The 25,685-nt window shown below is 38.8% G+C and overlaps 1 protein-coding gene across 1 annotated transcript in view; it reads right to left on the bottom strand.

The window, feature by feature from the left end:
* LOC132770547 (NACHT, LRR and PYD domains-containing protein 1a allele 5-like) overlaps positions 1 to 25,122 on the bottom strand; it is a 40,995-nt gene extending 15,873 nt beyond the window's left edge. Inside the window, exons 1-12 of the mRNA XM_067466020.1 lie at positions 24,934 to 25,122; positions 16,648 to 16,676; positions 13,884 to 13,937; positions 6,740 to 6,790; positions 6,298 to 6,327; positions 3,317 to 3,364; positions 3,186 to 3,229; positions 3,036 to 3,085; positions 2,461 to 2,681; positions 2,117 to 2,367; positions 877 to 1,008; positions 509 to 647 (exon numbers count right to left, since the gene is read on the bottom strand). Of these exons, the coding sequence (XP_067322121.1) occupies positions 509 to 647; positions 877 to 1,008; positions 2,117 to 2,367; positions 2,461 to 2,681; positions 3,036 to 3,085; positions 3,186 to 3,229; positions 3,317 to 3,364; positions 6,298 to 6,327; positions 6,740 to 6,790; positions 13,884 to 13,937; positions 16,648 to 16,676; positions 24,934 to 24,959 (1,075 nt within the window). The 5' untranslated portion in view covers positions 24,960 to 25,122. The remainder of the gene's footprint in view (positions 1 to 508; positions 648 to 876; positions 1,009 to 2,116; positions 2,368 to 2,460; positions 2,682 to 3,035; positions 3,086 to 3,185; positions 3,230 to 3,316; positions 3,365 to 6,297; positions 6,328 to 6,739; positions 6,791 to 13,883; positions 13,938 to 16,647; positions 16,677 to 24,933) is intronic.
* Between the last annotated feature and the right edge of the window lie 563 nt (positions 25,123 to 25,685).

Here is a 25,685-nt window from a genome sequence, read left to right on the forward strand (position 1 = left end):
GCCTCAGGCCCATTCCTTTTCCCCCTCAGCCACTTAAAGGAAAGGGCCTGAGGCTGCCAGGAATTCTGGGAATTGAAGTCCAAAACACTAGAGAGCCACAGGCTGTGCAAGCCTGATCTACACTATAGAATTAATGCAGTTTGACACCACTTTAACTGCCATGGCTTAATGCTATTAAATCCTGATATTTTTGTAGTTTGTTGAAGCATAAGCACTCTTTGGCTGAGAAGGCCAAAGTCCTTGTAAAACTATAACTCCCATAATTCCATAACACAGAGTTATGGTAGTTAAGCCACATTAATTCTACGGTGTAGATCAGGCATGGGCAAACTTCAACCCTTTTCCCCCTCAGCCACTTAAAGGAAAGGGCCTGAGGCTCTCAGGAATTCTGGGAACTGAAGTCCAAAACACCTGGAGGGCCCAAGTTTGCCCAAGCCTGGTGTACATGCATCCTGATTGGATTTGAGTGCATTTACTACGCACTAGGTTATGTCTAAGGAATTCTTACTTTCTCTTAACTTTGCTCTCCACACAGTTTCTTCAGACTCCAAGTCCACTAAAGACAACGTAAGTTCCACTGGCTGTTCCAAATATACTTCAAAAAAAGGTTTCTCTGCTAAGGAAGAGTGATCACCAAACTCAATTTCCTAGAAGTGGAGATCAAAGCATTAAAATCTACTTCAAGTGTCAAAATAGAGTTGGATTTCAGAAAACATCTTTCTCCAGGTGGGAGCAATTATTTTTATAATATTACCAGAAAGTAATTACAGTAACAAGTGTCTTGGAATCAGCAATGACAATTATGAAATTATTATCTTTCACAATTTCACAATCACACTTGATGGCGAGCTAATTGTAGAAGAGTGAAGAACATACCTCAGGAGTGATATCAGCTTCTGGATCACTAATTAATCTGTATTTTTTTCCACCTTGAAGTAATTTGTGACAAGGAGGTTTCTCAATTTTGATGAATGTATTCGGAGAACGTTTTACTGATTTTGAAACATCCTAAAATTTAAAAACAGACCTATTTTAATTATGATTTACCAGGTGAAGAAACTGAAGAATTATACAATACATTGGTGTGGATTTATCTTTACAGCAAATCTGAAAATTTACTGTGGAAATTGGGATTCCAATTTAAATCAATGTACATAAATATATGGGCATATAATCCTTCGTACTCCATAAAGGGTAGGGCTCAGATGAACAGCACACTGTTACCTAAACAGCACATTAATATCTGAAACCAAAGCTCACCTCGCTGTTACTTGATGACAGTTCATCAAGAGAGACAAACACAAAGATAAATACATATATGAAGGTCTATGCTGCACCTTCAAATGCAACACAGCAGTGTCGGATCCTAGGAATTTCCTCATAAACTACAAACAATTTCTGAATACACTCTGTACTGGTCACATGAACCTTAGATAAAAATTATCATTTATGCACTAGATATTTGTGCACTTTGTCTACACAACTCTGCGATTCGATGAAATACTGATGCTTGAAATAAACTTTAACTGTTTCAACCAATACTGATAACAGGTTGAGACACATAAACCATTGCTGGGGTTTTGTAGGTCTTTTGACCAATATTATTGTTTGTTTTTTGTTTACCTTCCTGCTCATTTTCAAGATTCATCGTCGCTTCATGTCCCACATGGGAGGACACAGAAGGGCTGAAATTTCAGTCCTATTCAATACTACCACCTACACTGCCATTTTGCCACAACTGCACATTACATTTGTTTATTCATTTAACAGCTACCAACTCTAGTAGGTTCTAGGTAAAGGTTTCCCTTGACATTAAGTCTAGTCATGTCTGACTCTGGGGAGTGGTGGACATCTCCATTTCTAAGATGAAGAGCTGCCGTTTTCCGTAGACACCTCCAAGGTCATGTGGCTGGCATGACTGCATGAAGCACCGTTACCTTCCTGCCGAAGCGGTACCTATTCACATTCGCATGTTTTTGAACTGTTAGGTTTTCAGAAGCTGGGGCTAACAGCGGGAGCTCACCCTGCTCCCCAGATTCGAACCATGCTGTGGGAGTAAATAACATATTCTATATTGATATTATCAGGGAAGGTGATCGCACAGACTTGATCTTACCTTTATGACAGAGCTGTTGTTACTAGCCATATACACACGGAATTCCAAGGAAGGCAGGTTACTGACAACTTTGTATAAAATAACAACTCCATGGTAGTACACTGGATCATATCTCTCAATTACTGGTCCAACAGGAGACAATGAGCTCACTTTCCATTTGATGTGTGTAGTTGAGTGATCGACAGAACATTCAAATTCTGGACCATTATTTTTGAAGTGGAACACATTGAAAGTTACATCAGACAAATGCTCTGCAGGAAAATAACAAAACAACAGAGTTTTCATAAAATGTGTCCTGGTACATAGATATATGAAAATATTTAGAATAGTTGAACAAATCTTACCATTAAGGCAAAGAGTGTGTGGAAACTGAATGGAAGTAAGAGCAGATGGTGTTGTACATTTGACATCAAATATAGGACCCACAATAATCCAGGGTTCTTTAATATACGCAGCGTACTTGGTCCAAGACAAAAGGGAATATTCAATGATAGCACCTTTGGCTACTTCAAAGATCAACCCTGTGATGGTACACTGATAAACTCCTTCCCCATCCAGCTTTAACCTACACAAGAGATACATTAAGCATTATCTTTCAACACATAACCATATGCATTTCCCCCTTTTTCTCTCCCTTTCTTCTCCTTCCAAATACAGTTGAGTAAATGGAACATTGGCGTTGCTACAACTGTTTTGTCCTAACAATAGTAAGCAAGCTCCTTTTTTAATCTTTTTCTGTCCAAATTTAATTTAAGGAAAGCACTTCTAAAAAGAAAGAAAGGAAGTAAGAAAGAAAGAAACCTGTACCAATGTTTACAAGTTTAAACAACTTCATTTAAGAATGGTGTCATACTGTAGCGAAAGCAATCCTTAGCCATTCTAAATATTTTCAGCTTTCTGTATATAGAATAAAACCTACCAAAGTTGCCCTCTAGAAAGCCTTCTTGGGGTTACTTGTTCTTGTTGACCCTTTGATTTAAAAAAAGAAAGAGAAACAAATTAGTAAGACAGCAGGGTTGCCTTTATGAAACAATGAACACAAAGCCCTGGCTGAATTTTGAAAACCTACTTGTTGGATCTTGCAGTGTTCACAGTGTTGCTGGATATTCACCTCTAAATTGAATCAGATAAAGAAATATTTTTTCCAAATGGAAATTACTGAAATCATCAGCAAACGTCATTCCAACAAAGATATTGTACCTGATTCAACACAACCCAGCTGTGATTCTTTGTTTTCTGGATCACCATCTGTAAAAAAAATTGTATGCACCATTATCAATCATGATCCAAATGAATACTTTCTGCAGATGTTTACAGGTGGCATGCTAAAATAAGCACCTTGTTTCTTTGTTTTCAAGTTTATTCTGCCATTTTGTGCTTTGCATTAATTATTTGGCATGTGCTATATCTACCATCATTCCAGGCAACACTCCATGGCTTCACATTAATGTGGAATTAGTGGCTGTGTGATAGTGGTGGAAGTGTGGAGTGATGGGTGCATTGGGGCAAACCCACACAGGATGGAAAATGCACACCCTCCCACGTTTTTATGTGGGGCGTCCAAACAATGCCTTAGATAACAATTAATTCCCCTGGGACAAAGCAGGAAAACCCTGCTTTGTGCCAAAGTAATTTGATAGCTGGAAATACCCGAGTCTTTCAGAAGATCTGGGTCTTTTGAGCTGTGGGTACTGTGTGGATTGTGTCCAGGGATCTAGTTCTGTGACTTTCAGTTCCAATCCACACAGCTGTCTTGGGAATTTTGGGCTCCTGGAGCCCTAAAAACCCAAGACAGCCCACACCTCGTTAAAAAGACTTAAAAAGGAAAAATAATTTTGCCAGTCAGCATTTTCCTTTTGCCAGCCCTCTCCTCGCAATTAGAAATGATGTGCTAGAAGAAGAGGGGAAGCGGAAAATCACTCCTGCCCCTCCTTCTCCTGGTGCATTATTTCTACACCCCAGGAAAGGGCCAGCAGAAGGGACAGGTCAACCAGGTAAGTTATTTTTAAGGCTTTTCTCGGGGGATTTCTTTTGTGTGCAGGTGCCCTGATGGAAGGTCCGACAGAGCATCTGGACACCCCCCCCCCCCCTTAGAAAAGCACAAGCTTTTTGGGGTGTGTGTGGACTCTAATGCTGACCCAGTCAGGTTTTTTAAACCCAACTGGGTGTGAATCAAAGTCTTGTCTGGAACTGCCCTTGTTTTGTGGTGTGTGCTGGGAAAACATTTAATTTTTTAATTTTTTTTTTTTTTTTGTATAATGGCGTGGGCTGATCCATGAGGTCACAAAGAGTTGGAAATGACTGAATGAATAAACAACAACAACAACAACAATGTACAATGACAATAAAGTTATTTCTATTCAATTCTGTTCAACACAGAGTTTTACAATCTATTGTCACAAAGCTGAATCTATTTCTCTCCCAGCATCAGTATTCACCTTTTGTAATATATTACAAGATTAAAAGCTACTCATTACAACATATAATTAACTCCCTGAATTCACTTCCAGGTGTGGAATGGTAATAGAATAATGGTTTCTTTTTCATGGTCTAATGTTAATGCTAATGTGGCATAATGTTTACTCATTATCTCTCAAGCATTATTTTCATTTAAAGGTCATTTGTAAAAGTGGGGGCATTTTTTTCTTTTTAAGGGAAATTTTTAATTCAAGAAAACATGTCATTAATGTTTTAACTACAAAATGATCTACATTAATATATTTAATGTTAGTATGTTTTGAATGATACAACAATGACAAATGTTAATGTTGTAGCCATTTTAAATGATCTGGAAAGTATTTTCCCTGAAAAGAAAAGATTAATAGGATAAAGTGGTTGAAAAAGTGATATGTAAGGAAGGTGTGGCTTCCATTTCCAGAACGGAGTTTAAAATGAGTTCTGATTTTGGAAACACTGGATGTTATTACTATTTCCTCTCTCTAGGAATATCCAGGTCCTTCAGTGTGAGTTTATGATCACCTCCCATCTGAGGTTGACACAGAGTTGCCCTGGAAGACCTAGGACTTCATCAGACAGTTTTCCTCCTCCATTTCTACACATTTCAAAGACAGTTCAAAGACACACCCCCACGGAGCCCAGCAAACAACAAAGGACTGTTTCCTGTAGTTGCTTCTAGGACTCCTTCTCCACAAGAGGAGGAGTCCTAGAAGCAAGAGGATTTCAAAGCTGGGCACAAAATGACTCCACTCCATTACATTTCCGTAGAAATGCCTGAAAATAGGTATTTATCCATGGGATAGGAACTGATGAATTTCTCTGGTAAAGGTAAAGGTTTCCCCTTCACATTAAGTCTAGTCATGTATACCTCTGGTGGGCAGTGCTCATCTCCATTTCTAAGCCATTGTTCATAGACGCTTCCAAGGTCATGTGGAAGTGGTGCCTATTGATCTACTCACATGTGCGTGTCCTTGAATTTCTACGTTGGCCGAAGCTGTGGCTAACAGCAGGAACTCATCCCACTCTTCAGATTCAAACTGCCGATCTTTCAGTCAGCAAGTTCAGCAGCTCATTGGTTTAACCTGCTGCGCCATCAAATTTCTCCATTACACTCTGTTTCATAAAGTGCCCCTCCATGATCCTTCTGTTGCCATTAGGGTTTAAAGACAGTGTGGTTCTCATTGAAATAAGTATTTTTAAAATGTGCTGGTCTCCCAAGAGAAGGGATTCAAAAAGAAGGAGGGAAGATTCCATTGAAAGTGTATTTAAAAGTGAAGGGTTTCAAAGGGGGGGAAATGACGATGGGAAAGAGTCTTAAAAGTCCGCTGATCTACTCAAGGAGAGGAATTCGAAGAGAAGAGTAGAAGATCCCATTGAAAGGAGTGTTTTAAATATGTGACAATTGCCAGCCTGTGTGATGGGGAACTCAGCGGATGGTTGAGCTAGAAAGAGAAAGAGATGATCCTATGTGATGAGGTGAGTAAATTCTCTGTCTTCTTTAAAGCTGGAACCCCATGAAATGCCATGCAAAGAAGACGATTCCCCCCATTTTTCCCCCCAAATGGGATGAGGTCCCTAGACAGAAACTGTTAATCACATCAGTAAATAATCAAATCAGCAAAAGTTAAACTATAAGATGTGAAGAGCAAACAATTTCAAACTATATTTGCAAACCTCCTTCTTAGAGAAAAGCAATGAAAGGTAATAAAATATAAAGGACTCACTTGGTTCCTCTGCATCTGCCTCACTGTTTTCTGTAAAGGAAAAGATCTTATTGCTGAATGTTTAAAACAACCTTGTAACATTGAATGTTTAAAACAAGCTGGTGTGGAGATATTAACAAATGCACACCAAAATATATTTGCTGCTTACTGACAGCCACCATTTCCTCTCATTCTTTTCCTGCCCATCCTGTTTTGCCACTTTCGCTGCCAATTTCTATGCATATTTATGGCCTGTTGTTGCCATGACTAGCAATTTGACACAGACTTCAACAAGCATTATTTTTAAGATGCCAAACGGTCTTTTTCCTTTATGTTCTTAATCCATAAACCTCATGTAGAGGGAAACAGCTGGCTTTTCCATAGCTGACAACATTTTGGTTACTGAGGATCAATACTCAGGCAATGGTACACTGTTAATATGTAAGATAAGATGAACACTCACCAGAATCACTTTCAGAGCTGCTTTCGGAGTCACTTTTGGAACTGTCATCACCTTTGTAAAATGACAATGTGTTAGTCTTGGCAATGTTTAAACAATCATAAAAAAACACTGAATTCTATTTTTAAAAAAGGTATAGGTAATACAGTATGACACACAAAACCCTTTCTTAAGGATTTGATATCCATGGTTCCACCTACCCACGCTCAAAACATATTCCTTCCCAAAAGTGAGGGCTTCTCTAAGTTCTTCAGTGTTATTCTATGATATCCTTCCAGTCCAGGTATGACCCAAAATATAGAATTCTATATACTATTATCCATAGTTTACAATATCCACAGAGTCTTGAGCATATCCCAAACAGACATATTAGATGCTAGTGACTAGCAGAAAACTTTTGGCACTCGTGGAAGAGCTGTTTGCAATTTAATGGAAGGGCACTATATGGACAAGTGGTTCATCCACAAAGTTCCTCCATCTGAAAAAAACTTGCGTAAGACTTTTTACACTTGCATTCTTAACACCTTTATAGACCCACTAGAATTTAAAGTTTGACAAACTGTTAGTTAGTTCCAATTAGAGTTCAATTAGTTCTATCGCCAATGCTCTTTAATATTTACATGAGGCCACTGGGAGAGATCATCCATAGGCATGAGGCAGAGTGTTATCAGTACGCTGATGACACCCAAATATATTTCTCCATGCCTTCCAAAACAGGTTCAGCTAAGGATAGCGTGTTTCCTCTGAATGAATGCCTGGAGGAGATAATGGGCTGGGTGAAGAAAAAACTAATTGAAACTGAATCCAGCCAAAACAGAGGTGCTTGCTATCAAGGGTCCTCATCTGGGGATGGAGGTGTGTCAACCAGTTCTGGATAGGGTCATCCCCCCCCCCCTGAAAACTGTGTTTGCAGCTTGGGAGTGTTCCAAATATCAGTCCAGGTAGATTGTGAGAGTTAGGAGTGCTTACTATCAGCTTTGGCTGCCAACTGTTCCCCTTCCTAGATTTGGAGGACCTGAAAATGGTAGTGCATGTGCTGCAAACTTCAAGATTGGACTGCAACATGCTCTACATTGGGCTACCCTTGTATCAAGTTCAGAAACTCCAGCTGGTTCAAAATACAGCAGCCAGGAATTAAAAATGGAAAAGAAAGAGATTAAAAAAACACAAGAAGGTATGCAAGAAAAAATGAAGAATCTAGAACAAAAAACGGCAAGACTTGAAGAAAGGTGTGAGAGAATGGAAACAAAAGAACTGGAATTTCAGTTGAGACTGAGAAACATAGAAGAAGATCCAAAGGAGAACATAAGAGACAAAGTGGTGGAAATATTAGCGGAGTTAATAGAATATACAGATCAGGAAATGCAAGATCAAACAGACAGAGTTTACAGAGTGAACACGAATTTCGCAATGAAGAACAGAGTTGCTAGAGACGTGGTGGTGCACTTTGCAAAAAAGACAACAAGGGATGAAATTTTGAAGATAAATAATAGAAGAACAGTCTACTACAAAGGAAAGAAAATCATCATATTAAAGGAATTCCCGAATGCAGTAATCTCAAGAAGGAGAAAATATAATTTTCTAACAGAAGAGTTAAAAAGATACAGGATAAGGTATAGATGGGAACGGGAAGAAGGTCTAATGGCCACGTATAAAGAACAAAGATACTGGATTAAAAATGTAGAAAGAGCAAAAGAATTCCTAGAGAAGATAAGAAGAGAGGAGGTAGAGACAGAGAGAAAACTAAGGAGAGAAAAGATGAAGAAAAGAGACAAAGAGGAGAGAACAGAGGAAAGAGACAATGATAAGGAAGATTCAGAAAAGAAGAGAGAGAATGAAAACAAAGAGTTTAACAATAACCAGGATGGACCAGAAGGGAATGAACATAGAGTAGAAGATCAAACAGAAGAAGGTGCGCAAGGAGGACAAATAGAGGAAGAGAACGAGGAGGACAAAGACGGAGAGGAGGTAGAGGAAGGGGAGAAGATTGGTGAAGAGGAGGAAGAAGAAGACACAGCAGAACAAGAAAAACAAGGATGAATGAGTTAAAAATATACACAAACAATGTTAATGGTATTAATGCACCGGGGAAAAAGAATAAAATATTTAACAGATTGAGAAAGAAAAGGTTTCATATTGTGGCACTACAAGAAACGCACATAAAGCAAGAACACATAGCTCAATTAGAAAATAAGGGATTAGGACAAACATTCGTATCAGCAGCTCCAGAAAAAAAGAAGGGGGTGGTAACATATATAGATAAAAACATACCAGCAGAAATCGCCTTCAAAGATGAGGAGGGAAGAATATTAGGAGTCAACATCAAAATTAAAAACCAAAAAATATTAGTTTGCAATATTTATGCGCCAAATGAATCGAAAATAAAATTCACAGAAAATCTCAAGAAATATATAGAAGATCAAACATATGACCAACTGATAATTCTAGGAGACTTTAATGGGGTTATTGATAGGGATCTAGATAGAAGTAAACAAAATTATATAACAAAAAAAAGCAAAGACAAAGGGAACCTACCAAAAGTATTGACAAAGTGGTTAGAAAAATTAAAACTAAAGGATATATGGAGAGTTAAAAACGGTAACAAAAAGGATTATACATATTATTCGGCCAGATTTCAGAACTGGTCAAGAATTGATATGGTATGGGCATCACCACAAATGTTAGGGAAAGTGACCAGCATACAAATTGTACCCAGAATAGATTCAGACCATTGCCCTATTGAAATAAAAATGGAATTAGCAGAAAAAACAAGGAGATGGAGATTAGATGAAAACCTAATAAAAAAAGAAGAAGGTATAGAGAGAAATAGAAAAATACTACAGGAATATTTTGAGATAAACGACAATCATGAGACAAATATATTGACATTATGGGAGGCAAGTAAAGCAGTGATGAGGGGGAGTTTCATAAAACAAAAGGCAATAAAAAATAAGCAAAAATGTCAGAAAACCAAGGAAATTATGGGAGAAATAAGAAAGGAAGAAGATAATTTAAAAAGAAACCCAAAGAAAAAAGAGATAATAAGAAAACTAGAATACCTGCGCAAACAAATAGACCATTTGGAGTTAGAAGAGAGAGAAAAACAATTGAAATATATAAAACAAGACTACTTCCTGAACGCAAATAAATCAGGAAGATGGCTTGCCAACAAATTAAGGAATAAAAAGGAAAAATCATACATAGCTAAGATAAAAAATGGGGACATAGAATATACACAGGAGGAGGAAATAAAAAAAACAATTCTTTGACTTCTACAAAGAATTATATCAGGATGAAAAAATTGATCAGGAGAAAATTTTTCAATATCTAGGGAAACAGAAAATACAAAAAATAACAGAGGAACAAAGAGAAATATTGAACAAAGAAATATCGGAACAAGAAATAAGAACAGCAATAAAGAATCTAAAACCCAACAATGCTCCAGGCCCAGATGGCCTATCCACAGGTTACTACAAAATATTCCAACAGGAACTAATACCCTATCTAAAGGAAGTAATGAATAACATAAGAATAAATAAGGAAATCCCCAACTCATGGAAACAAGCTAATATAACCGTAATACATAAAGAAAATTCTAATCCAGAGGAAGTAAAAAACTATAGACCCATTTCCCTGTTAAACGTAGATTATAAAGTTTTCAGTAATATTCTAGCGGAGAGATTGAAGAAGGTACTCAACTCATACATATATGAAGATCAGGCAGGGTTCCTACCCAATAGATATCAAAAAGACAATGTCAGGACAATAATTGACCTAATTGAACACTATGAAATTAATCACCAAAAAAAAGTAATGTTTATGGCAATAGACGCTGAAAAAGCGTTTGATAATGTTAATTGGAATTTTTTTAAAAGTTTAATCAGAGAAATGGATATGGGCTACTATTTCCAAAATGCGGTGGAAGCAATATACGAAAATCAGGAGGAGAAAATCATAGTAAATGGAGAGGAAACTGAAAAAATAAAGATAGAGAAAGGAACAAGGCAGGGATGCCCATTATCCCCCTTAATATTTGTTCTAACACTGGAAGTGTTACTGAGGAAAATAAGAGAGGAAAAAAATTTGTCAGGGGCGAATATTCAGGGACAAGACTTCAAATATAAAGCTTTCGCTGACGACATAATATGTATTATAGAAAACCCAAAAAACAAATTAGATCAATGGTTAGGAGAAATAAAAAGTTTCGGAGAAGTGGCAGGATTCAAAATCAATCTAGAAAAAACGAAAGCAATAACAAAAAATATAGATAAGAAAGAACAAGAAGAAATAGGGAAAAAATGGAATGTACAAATAGTAACCAAATTAAAATATTTAGGAATATACTTGACAGCGAAGAACCTACACCTGCTACAAAATAACTATTTAAACAAGTGGAAGGAAATTAAAAAAGATATGGAAAATTGGAAGAATAAAAATTTATCATTATTGGGTAGGATAGCAACAATTAAAATGAAGATATTGCCGAAAATGATATTTATTTTTCAAAATTTACCAATAATAAGAAATATGAAATTATTTAAAGATTGGAACAGGGATATAACGAAATTTATTTGGAATAACAAAAAATCAAGAATCCACTACAATAATTTAATAGAACAAAAGGAGAAAGGAGGGCTAGCAACCCCAGATCTAAAATTATACTATGAATCAAGTGCATTAGTTTGGGCAAGAGATTGGGCACTGCTAAAAAAGAAAAAAATTATTGACATTAGAAGGAACAGATCTTAGAGGAGGGTGGCATCTTTATATGTGGTATAAAGGGAAAGATAAAGAAAAAAATTTTGGAAATCATTTTGTGAGATCCGCAATTCTAAAAGTATGGGAAAAGTATAAAAAGAAATTCTACACAAAGACACCGTTATGGGTGTCACCATTAGAGGCATACCAAAGGAGATGTATGGGGTGGAACGATTGGCTAAAATATAAGGAAATTTTGAAAAATTATCAAGGAGAATTAATTCTAAAAGAACAACAGGAACTAATTACCATAGATAGGAAAGTATCATGGTTACAATATTGGCAAATTAAAGAGAGGTATAAATTAGATAAAGAAGTAGGATTCTCAAAAGGTAAAGAATTTTGGGATAGAATATTGGAAACAGAGAGAAAACTAATAACAAAAATATACAAACAATTATTAGAATGGCAATTGGAATCTAAAAAAGATAAAAACTATATGAAAAGATGGAACGAAAATTTAAGAAGAAATATTAGACAATCAGAGTGGGAAGAAATTTGGAGAAAAAGATTAAAATATACATACGCCACTGATCTTAGGGAAAATTGGATAAAAATGTCATTAAGATGGTATCTGACCCCCAAAAATTAGGGAAAATATATAACAATACAAGTTCGACCTGTTGGAAGTGTAAGAAGAAAGAAGGCTCTTATTTCCACATGTGGTGGACCTGCGAGAAAGCAAAAAGTTATTGGAAGATGATACGAAAAGAAATTCAAAATATGTTAAAAATTAAGCTACCAATGAAACCAGAATTGTTCCTGTTGGGAATGTATGACAACAACATGGAAAAAAATAAGGACAAGATCCTATTCCTAGCATTAACGGCTGCAAGGATGTGTTACGCAAAAAAATGGAGACAAACAGAAACACCGGAAGAAGATGAATGGATGATAAAATTGCTGGATATCAGCAATCTAGACAGACTCACTTTTCTAATATTGAAAAACAAAGAAACTGGAAGAAAAGAAACAGACTGGAGAGACGTTACCAAATATTTAAAGGACAAGAAGAAAGAGATATTGATCTAGAGACAGGAGGAGAAACGAGGATGAAAACCATAGAGGAAGGGAAAGAAAGATAGAAGAGAAGAAAGATAAAGAAGATTACCTTTTATTCTTTTGTCTTTTTTTTTCTTTTTTGAATGAGAAGAACGAACAGAAGATTTTTGGAAGACACCAGGAGGTCAAGATATTTTCTTTTAACTTTTTTTCCCCCTTTTTTTGGTTCCCTTTCTTTTTTTTTCCTTTTCTGTTTCTTTCCCTTTCCTTTCTCTCCCTATTTTCTTCTCATTTCTTTTTATTTTTACCCCATACCCATCCCCTTATTTTATTGTTATTTGAAAACTTCAATAAAGATTATTTCAAAAAAAAATACAGCAGCCAGATTGGTTATAGAAACATCTAAGACTGAGCATATTGCACCCATACTAGAGTCACTCCATTTGCTGCCAATTAGTTTCCAGGCAAAGTACAAGGTACTGGTTTTGACCTTTAAAGCCTTATGGTTTGGGTCCAGGACACCTAAGGAAGCTGGGGCTAACAGCAGGAGCTCACCTCGCTCCCCGGATTTGAACCGGCAACCTTTCAGTCAGCAAGTTCAGCAGCTCAGCGGTTTAACCCCCTGCGCACCATCGGGGGGGGGGGGCTGTAGATTTACCCATAATGATAACAATAATTGCACTATCTCTGCATCAATGGGGTTTTCTTCCAAAGTTAATGGATCCACAGGTAGGTCAGTTGTGGCCAGGGAATAAATCTTTTGGCCTCCTTTCAATACAAAAGGTAGTACAGTGGGTGGAGGGGGATCCAGGATGTGACTTCTTTGTGTAACTTGATGTGTCTTCTAATGGCACATTAAGCCTCACTTTAGTCTGTTGCTTCTCCTGCTAAAACCCTGGTGCTTCATCTCCCCCTCAAAAAAACCTTTCCAGTACCTCTTAGGGCCCTTCCAGACAAGCCCTATATTCCAGGATCTGATCCAAGGTTTTCTGTTTATCCCAGATTACCTGGCAGTGTCGACTCATATAATCCAGTTTAAAGCAGAAAACCTGAGATAGGTTCCTAGGATTTAGGGCCTGTCTGAAAGGGCCCTTAATCAAAAATTAACAGAACAGCACTAACCGCTTTCCACTTTCTATTCCTGCTACTTTGAATACATGTTAGAAACATGTCCCTGAGCAGTGCTCCCAGGGTGTATACAATTCACATCATCCTCACTCAGGTCAGTTTGGAAAGGCTAGTATAAACAACCCCTTTATTAGATAAAAAATAAAATAAAACTGGCACTCTAAAAGTCAAGTACAACCAAGAGATAATATTCCAAATCAAAAATATTTGAACTTTTCTACTGTCATTTTTAAAAAATCATCAATAAGATTATTTTTACCCAATGAATTTTCTTCAGCACAGTCTTCATCCTTATATTTAGAGCTGCTGCTATCTGTTTGGAGTGGGGAGAGGACAGAAGGTCAACTAGGAATTAAATATTCGGGTTTTACCATAAAATGTCTTGGTCTACAAATGAAGTTAAAAACACAGATAGCCTTACAACCAAGATGTATGATACTAAGGCTGGATTCTACAATGAAGAATTATATAAGTTTGACACCATATTAATCTCCGTGACTGAATTATATGGATTTCTCTGTCAGAGTGCAATGGTGCCATAGCAAGCCACAAACCCCAGGATTATATAGGACAGAAACGTGGTAGTTAAAGTTGTTTCAAACTGCTATTAATTCTGCAGTGTGTGTAAGTCACTTTATACAAGTAGACTATGTGCAACCAGCCAGTGCTAATCAGTTAATTAAAAATGATGATAATCTATGTGTTGGAAATAGCAACCTTCCAAGCCTTCACTATTTGTTTGTGAATGTATATATTTGCTAACCTGTATTGTACGTATATTTTGATTTGCCAGTTTGACAGACAGTGTGGGAGGGGCTACAGACATGTGATTGTACTGAGCATGTTCAGACTCAAGACTCCATTTTGTTATCAGTATGCTTTTGGACTTCAATGACAACAGTTCACTTTAAACCTCAGTGGAAGTGGATGCTATATGCTTTTGGACTTCAATGGAACCAGGTGTCTTTTGGACTTATGCAGGAACAGTTTACTATAGGTTTGCTTTGAGAAGCCGTGAGTACAGATATGCAGTTTTGGACTTTCATAAGATGTATATTTAAAGCCTTTGGACTATGGGACTATTGAATTGCAAAATAAAATATTTGAGCAGAGAAAATTCATCATCCCAGTTCAGAGCAGAATCAACCACACGTGTTTAAGAATTTAAGAGGGTCTTTAAACAGAGGCTGTACGACCATCCCTTGGAGTGCTTTAGCTGTATGTTCCTGCATGACAGGGGCTGGACTAGATGGTGCAAGGACCCCTGAAAATCTGTTCTGAACAGGTGGGGATGGCAAGGGAGAGAAATTTGCTAAAATTATCCTCACTTCCCCTTTCACATATCAAAAACATCCGGAGAAACAGTATGTTCAGGAAATATCTGACTGGAGAGAGCAATATCCAGATCAAGGGCAAATATATCGAAAGAAACAGATCATATACATATAGACTTATATCCTACTTTTCGGAGTAAAAGCATGCACAAGGGAACCAGAGAATTTTAAAAGTACAAAATGCACAGCCACACTTTAAAGTAATAGGCACTTAGAATACTTGAAAAGCTAAGGCTAGTGAGACATCTGCAAGGGTTCAGTTCCACAAGGAAGAATCATGGATGAACGCACCCTGTATTATTAGATGGCATCAGTGTATATGCTTCCATGTCAGCATGCCTGCTTGAATGCCACCACCATTGTAAGTATGGGCCATCATGATGTGTGGTCAGTTGAGACCATGGATCAGGAAACTGCAGATCACAAAGACCCACTGTGTCTAGAATCCACCTCAAAACATCAGCAAAGTGGGAACAACATGTCCTTTATTTGAAAAGCATTACAAAAATATGGAGCCAACTCAATTAATGCCCTGGCCTTGATATTTACAATCTTGCAGCTCCAATTGGTAGACTCTAGAATGGATGTCAACTAATATTCATAAAGGTAATAATACAGCTTTACACAGAAACTGTAAAAATGCAGCTGAAATGAAAAGAAATGCAGCATGATCTATAACAATGAACTTCTACAACAAGAGGGAGCAAAGTGGAGGCCATGGCCCATATGCAATTACAAAGGAACACACACCAGAGCACCAATAACATCTCCTTTTATTGGAAATCCCATAACCTATTGGAAATAAATGCACCATAACCTTATTGAAAAGGTAAAAATAATGCCACATCCATTTGGTAAATGTGAGTCTCCGTGAACATAGAGACCATCTTTTGAAAACCACCAGTCAAGAAAAGCATGACCTTGTTAGAAGTTAACTCTTTGAACAAGTCATATTTACAAGCATTAATGTGATGGCACACAGGTAACTCATCTGTTAAACTGAAGAACTGTGTCTTTAAACTACCAAGGATAAAAATATATTTGGTTAGCAAAGGATGGTTGATTCTTTGAAGAAGAATTTGCAGTTGCCCATCTCTCGCTTAAAACCTCTTACATAAAATATGCACTCAAAAGACCAAAAAAACCCAAAGTAGTCTTTAAAAATAACATCTCAGGTTTACTAACAAAATTATTGTATATATTCAGCATACTACTCCATAGTCCAATGCCTTTAAATATAGTTGTAGTCCAAACTGTATAACTGTTTTCACTGAAGTCTGAAAGTCATACTTCTCTACTGAAGTTCAAACAGCAACATGCATCCACCTCCACTGAGGTCTGATGCAAACTGAATAACAAAAACGATGTGTCTGATGTCCCTCCCACACCAAAGAGACACAGTCAAACTGGCAAACCAAAATGTACATACAATATAGGTTAACAATTATACACATTTACAAACAGTTAATGGAGGCTTGGAAGGTTGCTATTTCCAACACCTTCACCTCCCACACCATTTTTTTTATCCCAAAAAGACCTTTGTGGTCTCTTGGTGCCATAAAACATTTCTGCAATGTTTTCTTCTCACTCCTGCCATGTTTTAGCCCAAGGGGTTATTTTTCAGAAATAGGATTAAAATTTGGCCCATCAAATCTACTTAAACATTGGTAAGCTTTAAACATGAATTACCTTTATCGTCCAAAGGCACGCCAGATTCACTGAAAAACAAAAATGGAATGTGTAAATGTTTTTGTTAGTACATAATTTAAAGCCTTTTAGAGCATTAAATAATGGCTGGAATTAATCTTAGACAATGCAGATGAATGCATTTGTTCATAAAGCTAAACCATTTTTTCTGCTGTCTGCCTCATAAAACTATGCTGTCATAGATTAAGTGCAGGAGTCTATGAATGAGACTCTTTTTAGGAGAATGGGTGTGTAGGTTTTTTATCTACTACTCTATATTCCTTTCACAAATTTCTCTTTACTGGAACAAAGACTCAAATCTTAGCAGGATCAATACGAGGCTTTGTGCTGTTACTGCTAATGGGGAAATCAATGTGAACTCCAGTCTAACTAGCAAAAAATGGAGGAAGGAGTTACATAGCATTTATTTGTCCAGAAGGAACATGGATATGCATTCACTTAACCCCAAATTCAAATTGTTCCAGAGATTATACTGAGAGGGTATTGGAGCATCTGGTATCACTCTGCTGACCCAAAGTCCTACAATTACACTATGTAACAAAATTTGAAAAAAAAATATGTTTGTGGTTTGAAAGTGTTATTTCCTGTTTACCGTAATTGTGTGGTTGTTATATTCCAGAAATGTCATTTTTATGGCTGCCACAAACTATGTTGAATTGGTTGCGACTTTATGAGATATTCATTACCAAAGGCAGTACAACTCTGTAAGACACGTATCCATTTGTAACAATGACATTTTCCAAAGGATAGTTCTGTTTATAACAGCTTGAAGAAATAAATAAAGGATGCCATTGACTTTGAAATATTAACACTGTTAATAACTGTCCTTTCTGAGTCTAACCGTAGGGTGCAATCTCTTTCAATTTAATATGAAAGCCTATGTAAACCATCTGTGCAACAATTCTGTACACACATACCTGAACTCATGGGAGCTTATTTTTCAGTAAACATGTACATATTAAACTGCCTATTTTTATTTGTTATATTTACATATTTTAAAAGACTAGCCAGACAGAACTTAAGCATAATCAACCAAAGCTATTTGTGAGTAACATCTTTCTTTCTTTCTTTTTGGTAGGACACATCTTTGCATATATATCTTAACTTTAATGCACGTCATTCATCTAGTAATGGTACCCCAGTGCAGAGATTCTCAAAATGTCCCCCAGGTGTTCTGGACTTCAATCCCAAAAGCCCTAACTGACTTGGCCAATAGGAATTTTGGACGCTAAAGTCTAAAAACATCTGAAGGACCAAAGTTTGGGAACCACTGTCTTAGGCTTGAATTTCACACAATGTTAAAAATACCTGACAAAATTACAAAGAAGGGCACAGGTTTATTTCTGGCTAATATAATATATATACAGAGCTGATAAGTAGAGCCACAGCTTTTCTGCTTACCAGGTACCGAGTCACTCCTTGATTTGGGGTGGTGTAATTTGTTTGTCTTTCTTTGTGGAAGGAAACATATTTTCCAGTATTTATTTTGTGGTTAGATAACATTTCAGCTGCATTTATTTTTTTGAAGACAGAAGCCAATTGGTTTTTACCAAGGAAAAGTACTTTGAAAGGCATTATTGAATTCTTCTATTGTCATGAATGTATAATTCCTATTATAGACTTTGCATTTTAGAAATTGTGCTCTTTTTTCAAAAAAATAAATAAATAAAAATAAAACCTTACTATGCATTTTACTGTACTGGCTCAGTAATCCCCACTGAGTCTAGGTATAAAAGCTAGTACAGGGAGTCCCCAAGTTACAAACAAGATAGGTTCTGTAGGTTTATTCTTAAGTTGAATTTGTATTTAAGTCAGAACAGGTACATGTTTAAGTATAACTCCAGCCGTGTGTATGTGTGTGTGTGATATGTATGTGTGTATATATGTATGCTTTGGGTAGCACAGGGAAGGGTTAGCACCCCTGTGATGTTTGCTTTACTGTCTTGTGCCTGTTCCAAAGATTTCCCCTCACTTTCTCTCTCTGTGATAATTGGATTTTGAAAAAAAATGGCTTGTTGTGGAGACAAGGACTGGTGATAAAGCTTAAGTAGAGACACCTTTTTTCCCATGATAACTCTTACAGGAGTGAATTTCCCTTCCAAGAGGTAGATTTCACTCACTTTCTGATGTCTGACCCCTATTCATAACTATGAGTCATTTGTAACTCAGATGTTTCTACCTTGGGGACTGCCTGCATTTGTACCTTCTCCCCAATGAGTCTCTTTTTTATTGTATAGCTTTTATAGAGGTAACTTTAAGCCACTTTGAACATGGCTTAAGGAAGTAAAACTAGCATGCATGTAAACATGATGGTGCTGAAGATACTGCATAAGTACAGCTGTGCAATTTTAAATGCTTCCTCAAGCAAATTCTGAAAATCTTTACTCCACGGAAAGCTATTGTTATTGTTGATATGTGTGTTCAAGATATTTTCAACTTATGGTTAACCCAAGATGAACTTATCATGGGGGGAGGAGATGGGACTGTGAGTGTGTGACTCACCCAAAACAATTCCAGTAGGTTTCCACAGCTGACCAGAGACTTGAACCCTAGTCTCTACAGTTGCAGTGCGATGCCTAAACCACTACACCATGATGGCTTTCCCCTATTCAATTTCTGCATGTTCTGCAACAGCTAATGATCAAGGAGCTCTGTGAGGAGAAAAAGCAGTAAACTAAAGGATCTCTGAGGTTACACAATAAACATTTTCTAAGGTTGATAAAATGTCCGCCTGTTTTCAGAGTAAAAGAGGCAACACTGGACTATATGGTTTCAAACAAAAGTTCTCAACCTTGAAGTACAGTAGAGTCTTGCTTATCCAACATAAATGGGCCGGCAGAACATTGGTTAAGCAAAAATGTTGGCTCATGAGGGATTAAGAAAAAGCCTACTAAATGTCAAATTACGTTATAATTTTACAAATTAAGCACCAAAATACAACCACTCGACAGAAAAAGCAGTTCAGTACATGGTAATGTTATGTAGTAATTACTGTATTTACGAATTTAGCACCAAAACACTACAATGTATTGAAACAGCTGTGCATCTGGGCAGGAGGCAGACTGTGTTGAATAACACAGAACATTGGATGAGTGAAGGTTGGATAAGTGAGACTCTACTGTACTATGAGATTCACTGGGAGAAACTTTTTGACTCATGGGGAAAAAATAAATCTGTATCTAGTGATTTATTATGGGGATCGTTACCATAAAAGGAATAGTGGCATGCTTCATTCACAGAATTTTACAGGGTGGGAGTGGGTATGGGGTGCAAAAATCTTCATTTTCTGAATGTAATCTTCCCATGAATACTTCCATCTTTTTCCTCTTACTACAGGAAATCCATTGAGCCCTTGACAGTAGTTATAGTCTCTTTGCTACGGCCAACAGGCTCAAAGCCCCTGGAGTTCTTGATAAGCAGAGAAAATGATACCATTTGCCATCTTGACGGGCCTTCTCTTCTAAATGTAGTCACAAATCTGCTATAGCTTGGTAGAAATGCTCCAGCAATTTGTGTATAGTTACTAGCTATAGCTATCTTGTAGCTATCTTGGAATGCCTTGGTGTTGAGTGGAAAGATCCATAGCTTTATGTAAGTTCCACCTTTGATGGCAATGAATACTAGATTTAAAACATATAAAGCAAATATTAGCACTACCAGTGTGAGGTGTAGTGCTATAAGGACTGTCATGATGAAGGCTTGCAAATATTTTACTGAAACACCAATGACCAAGACATCTCCAAAAGAACCCCTTGTCTCTGTTGCTTAATCTTGGGGCACCTTCCCATTACACTATAATTCCCCTCTCAAAACGAAAAATGCCAGGAATCCATGAAATACAATCATAGTAATTAAAAGTGGCTCATAGTGCTGCATTGGGCAACCTCTTTTAATGTCAGAAGAAGCCAAGGGCCCTTCCACACAACCATATAACCCAAAATATCAAGGCAAAATAATTCACAATATCTGCTTTGAATTGAGTTATCTATATTGCCATATATTCCAGTTCAAAGCAGAAAATGTGGGGTTTTATTCCACTGTGTGGAAGGGGCCCAAGGCAACACTCTCAGAATATATCTTGTTTTAGGATCCCTTAAAAGGCACACAACAACACCAAAGACCCATAACATTTCCTATGAATGGATTACAAGTCGTTAATCAAATGGCTGCTGAAAAGCATGATGGGTGCTTCTAATGGTCCGTTTCCTTATCTTTTCAAACTGAAGTTGGCAAAACATTTTCTCTGAAGGTAACTATAGCAACATGCAAATAGTATGAACAGAGACACCAGGCCAAAGGTTCATTTGTTCTTACTGATGGGACTTACTCCTAAAGGAGAACAGAAGTGCAGCTGTCAAACAAAAACAGGGATAGAATGACTTATAGCAACTTGAGTTGGTGTTGGGAAGTTGGAGATGCTATTGCATCAGCTTCCTTCTAGAGACAAGTGAAGACATACATTTAAATTTAGTACTTGGCAAATGGCTCCTTTCTGCTTATCCCCCAAGTTTGGGGTTTTTTATGGCAGAAAGAGAAATGAATAGAACAGCCATCTTGTATGCAAAGAGATCTGGTAGACTCTTCAGAGAAAGGTGTTGATAGCACAAGCTTTTGCAGAGTATTGGTGTATTTACACTGTAGAACAGTGGTTCTCAACCAGGGGTCCCCAGATGTTTATGCCCTCCAACTCCCAGAAATCCTAGCCAGTTTACCAGCTTTTAGGATTTCTGGGAGTTGAAGGCAAAAACATCTGGGGACCCCAGGTTGAGAACCACTGCCGCAGAATGAATGCAGACTGACTGGCACCACTTTAATGGCCATGGCTCAATGCTATGGAATCCTGAGAATTGTAGTTTGGTGAAGAACCAGCACTTTCTGACAGATGCAGCTAAAGACTTTGTAAAACTACAGTCCCCATGATGCCATTGGGGCATGACAGTTCAAGTGGTGACAAACTGCATCCATTCTTCAGTGTAGGAGCACAATGAGTCCGTTCAGCTACCTTGAACCCCACTCAGGGAGAAAGGTGGAATATACATCCAATAAATAAATGATCCCTTAGATTTGAATAAGAAGCTTTATTGTAGTAGTAGTAGTAAACTTTATTTATATCCCACCCTCTTTCACTGAAGGGACTTGGGGCGGCTTACAGCAAAACAAATGAATACAATAAATGATATAACACAGACAATAATAAATGATATAACACAAAAAAATAATCACATATCTGTATCATCAAGGCAGTTGACATCCAATAACGTAATTCAGGTAAGAAGTCTATTGTTTAGATTGTTATCTAGACTTTTGCATTTCTCCTTCATAATAAATCCATTATAAATCCATAATAAAAGTGTGTGTGTAGCTGGGGTGCCCAGTTCCACAGACAGGCCCCTGTTTCCACAAACAGCTTTAACCGACAGTGCTGAGAAGCCACCAAAAGCCCTCCCACCAATGACATTTCAGGTTATAGCAAGCACCATGAATTGAAAATTAAGTAAAAGTAAGCCCAACCCCTGCCAATGTCCTCCTCAAACACCATACTGCCCACCACCCAAGGAATGCTTTCATTCAGCGACAATTTCATCCAAGATTTTACATGCTTCCTCCACCACAGAGACATCCCAGTGTTTCTTACTCTCACCATTGGTGTGGAATTTGCATGACCCCGCCCACTGCCTCTCACTTAACCTTTTCCTACTCTTTTCAACTCTGTCTGCACAACAAACAAGAGCAGAGCTAATCAACATACAAAAGGAGTCATGACTCTACGTGACGGAAATTGTAGTTCACTCTGCATCAAGAAAGCACTGTGACCCCCACTGATAATGGACCTGGACCATATTTGGAACACAGAACCCCCATGCCCTAAGAAAAATACAGGAGAGGTTTGGGGGAATTCACCTTGATTTATAGCTGCTGTAGGTACTGCGATTTATAGTTAATAGAAATTATAGTTCATCTACATCCATAGAGCACTGTGAACGCAAACAATGATGGATCTGCACCAAATCTGGCACACATACCCGATATGCCAGCATGTGAAAACTTGTACATTTTGTGGGGAATTGGCCCTGATATTTGTTAGCTGTGGGTGCTGAGATGTATAGTTCACCTGCAATCAAAGACCACTCTGCACCCCACCGATGATGGAGTGGACCTAACTTGGCCAACAGAACCCCCATCACCAATTTAATGTACTGGAGGGATTTGACAGGACTGACACACCATGGTGGGAGTTGTAATTCATCCTGCAGCTGGAAAGAATACTGAACTCCACCGATGATACATCTAAGAATAGAGCAAACTTGCCCAACATGACAAAACTTTAAGTACTGATGATGTGAGTTGTAGTTCACCCACAATTTTGTAAAATAAAGATATGACTTCTTTGAATAACCCAAGCAATGCTGGGTACCCAAACTAGTCAATTAATAAAAACAAAATGCCACAGTAATGTAAACATAAATAAATAAACAATCTAAAAGACTAATTAAGCCCTCTAAAAACAGTGTGTGTGTGTGTGTGTGTGTACATATATATGCCATTTAAAACCAGTCAATTCCTATGATCAGGGTATCCAGCATTATAAATTATAGTTCTAATAGCCACTTAAAGTCCAGTCCGAGAGGGTGATTGATAGTCTTAAAAAGGTAAAGTCCGACTCTGGGGGGTGGTGTTCATCTCAATTTCCAAGCTGAAGAGCCAGCGATGTCCATAGACCCCTCCCAAGGTCATGTGGCCAGCATGACTGCATGGAGTGCCGCTACCTTCCCGCCAAAGTGGTACCTATTGATCTACTTGCATTTGAATGTTTCCAAACTGCTAGGTGGCAGAAGCTGGGGCTAACAGAGGGAGCTCACCACACTTCCTGGATTTGAACCACCAATATTTTTATCAGCAAGTTCAGCGGTTTAACCTGCTGTGCCACCAGGGGACAGGGGCGGCTCAACCCATTACACAAAGTAAGCATTTGCAGTATAGTTGATGTTGCCCAGGGGCACTCTTGAGGTGCTCTTGGGGGAAAATAGACCTTGACATATGCGAGTTGTAGTTACTGGGATGTATAGTTCACCTACAATCAAAAAAGAGCATTCTGAACTCCACCAATGATGGAATTGAACCAAATATGGCACACAGAACTCCCATGACGAACAGAAAATATATATCAATGATTGGTGGGGGAGGGGGGCGCCAAAATACTGTTTGCTTACCGTTGAAAATTACCTGGGGCCGCCTCTGCCAGGGGATAGTCCTAGCCATTATCAAAAGCCTGCTCAAATAGTACTACCAACTTCTTTCAATTCTCCAAGGTGCTACAAGATACTGTCATACAGACTAACATTGGGTGCATCTACACTGTCGTTGACACCAGTTGAACTGCCAGGGCTGAATGTTATGAAAGCATGAGATGTGTATAGGAGCCCTTCGTGGTGCAATGGGCAAACCCTTATGCTAGCAGGGCTGAAAACCTACAGGTCGGAGGTTCAAATCCGAGAAGAGCGCGGATGAGCTCCCTCTGTCAGCTCCAGCCTCCCATGCGGGGACATGAGAGAAGCCTCCCACAAGGATGGTACATCAAAACACCCAGACGTCCCCTGAGTAACGTCCTTGCAGACGGCCAATTCTCTCACACAAATTCTGACACAAATAAAAACGAGATGTGAAGTTTGGTCTTGGTTAGGAGAGGAAGATTCTATAGCAAGGAGCCACGGGCAGCTCAACGGGACTGCATCAATGGCTGCGAATTCAAAGAGGCTGCCCGAGGAAGCATGTAAACAGAGAGTATAGAAGGACGTGGGGATTCCCCACATGCTCCGAGAGAGAGAGACAGAAGCTGGAGCAAAGAAAGTCTAACGTTAACCTAGGTAAGGTGGGGGGAGTTATTCTTGCATCAGTCTTGCTTCCCAACCACTACTACCACCACTCTCCTTTCTGCATGTCTCCAAAGACATTGTGGCTTTGTGCCGGAAAGGTTTCCCGCCCGCTCTGCGCCTTCCTCTCTTCTCCTCCCTCGGGGCCCAATGGCGAAGGGAAGGGAGATGGAGCTCTTTGTTTGTTGTGGCGGCGCGCGCTGCGTCCAGCTCCAGAACCACGCGCCCCGGGGAAGATTCTAAGGGAAAGCGCGCGCCTAAAAGGCGCGCGCTCTCCCTTAGAATCTTCCCCGGGGCGCGTGGTTCTGGAGCTGGACGCAGCGCGCGCCGCAAGGGAAGCGTGCAACCACAAAAAGAGTTAGCTGAGGTCCCCGCGTACACACACACCCCGACTTACCTGTCCTGCACCTGCCCGCTGGTCATCCCGCCCGGTCAAGCGAAGCGCGCGCCAAACAAAACAAAACAAAACAAAACAAAAAAGCCAAGCAAAAGGGAGTTGCAAAGCTCCAACTGGATGGCTTGGCTGTGGCGAACGGCTGCGCGAGGATGCGGCGTGTGTGTGTTGGGGGGGGGGAGCATCTGGAGGGGGAAGGTCGGCGCCCAACCCAGCCTCGCGCGTGTACGGGCAGAGCCGTCGCCTTGGCAACCCGAGCGCGATTGCTAATGAAGGCTCCCCAGGGCGCCAAAAATAAGAGAGAGAGAGAAGGAGGAGGCAAGGCTGACTGAAGAGGAAGGAAACGGCGCTCGCCAGGAAAGCTGGTGCTGAATGTGTTCTCCCTCAGAAAAGCGCCACTGGCCTTTTTCTGGCGTGGGTAAACAAAATACACTTTTTTTTTTTTGGTCTTTTAAATATTTATTTATTTACTACATTTATATGCCCCCCTTCTCACCCTGAGGGGGACTCAGAGGGGCTTACAAGATATAGGTAAAGGTTGGTAAAGGTTGTCCCCTGACATTAAGTCCAGTCATGTCTGACTCTGGGGTGTGGTGCTCATCTCCATTTCTAAGCCGAAGAGCCAGCGTTGTCTGTAGACCTCTCCAAGGTCATGTGTCCAGCATGATTGCATGGAGCACCGTTACCTTCCCGCCGGAGCGGTACCTATTGATCTACTCACATTTGCATGTTTTCGAACTGCTAGGTTGGCAGAA

The sequence above is a fragment of the Anolis sagrei genome, chromosome 3 (genome assembly GCF_037176765.1).
Source record: "Anolis sagrei isolate rAnoSag1 chromosome 3, rAnoSag1.mat, whole genome shotgun sequence".
In the NCBI taxonomy this organism is placed as follows: domain Eukaryota; kingdom Metazoa; phylum Chordata; class Lepidosauria; order Squamata; family Dactyloidae; genus Anolis; species Anolis sagrei.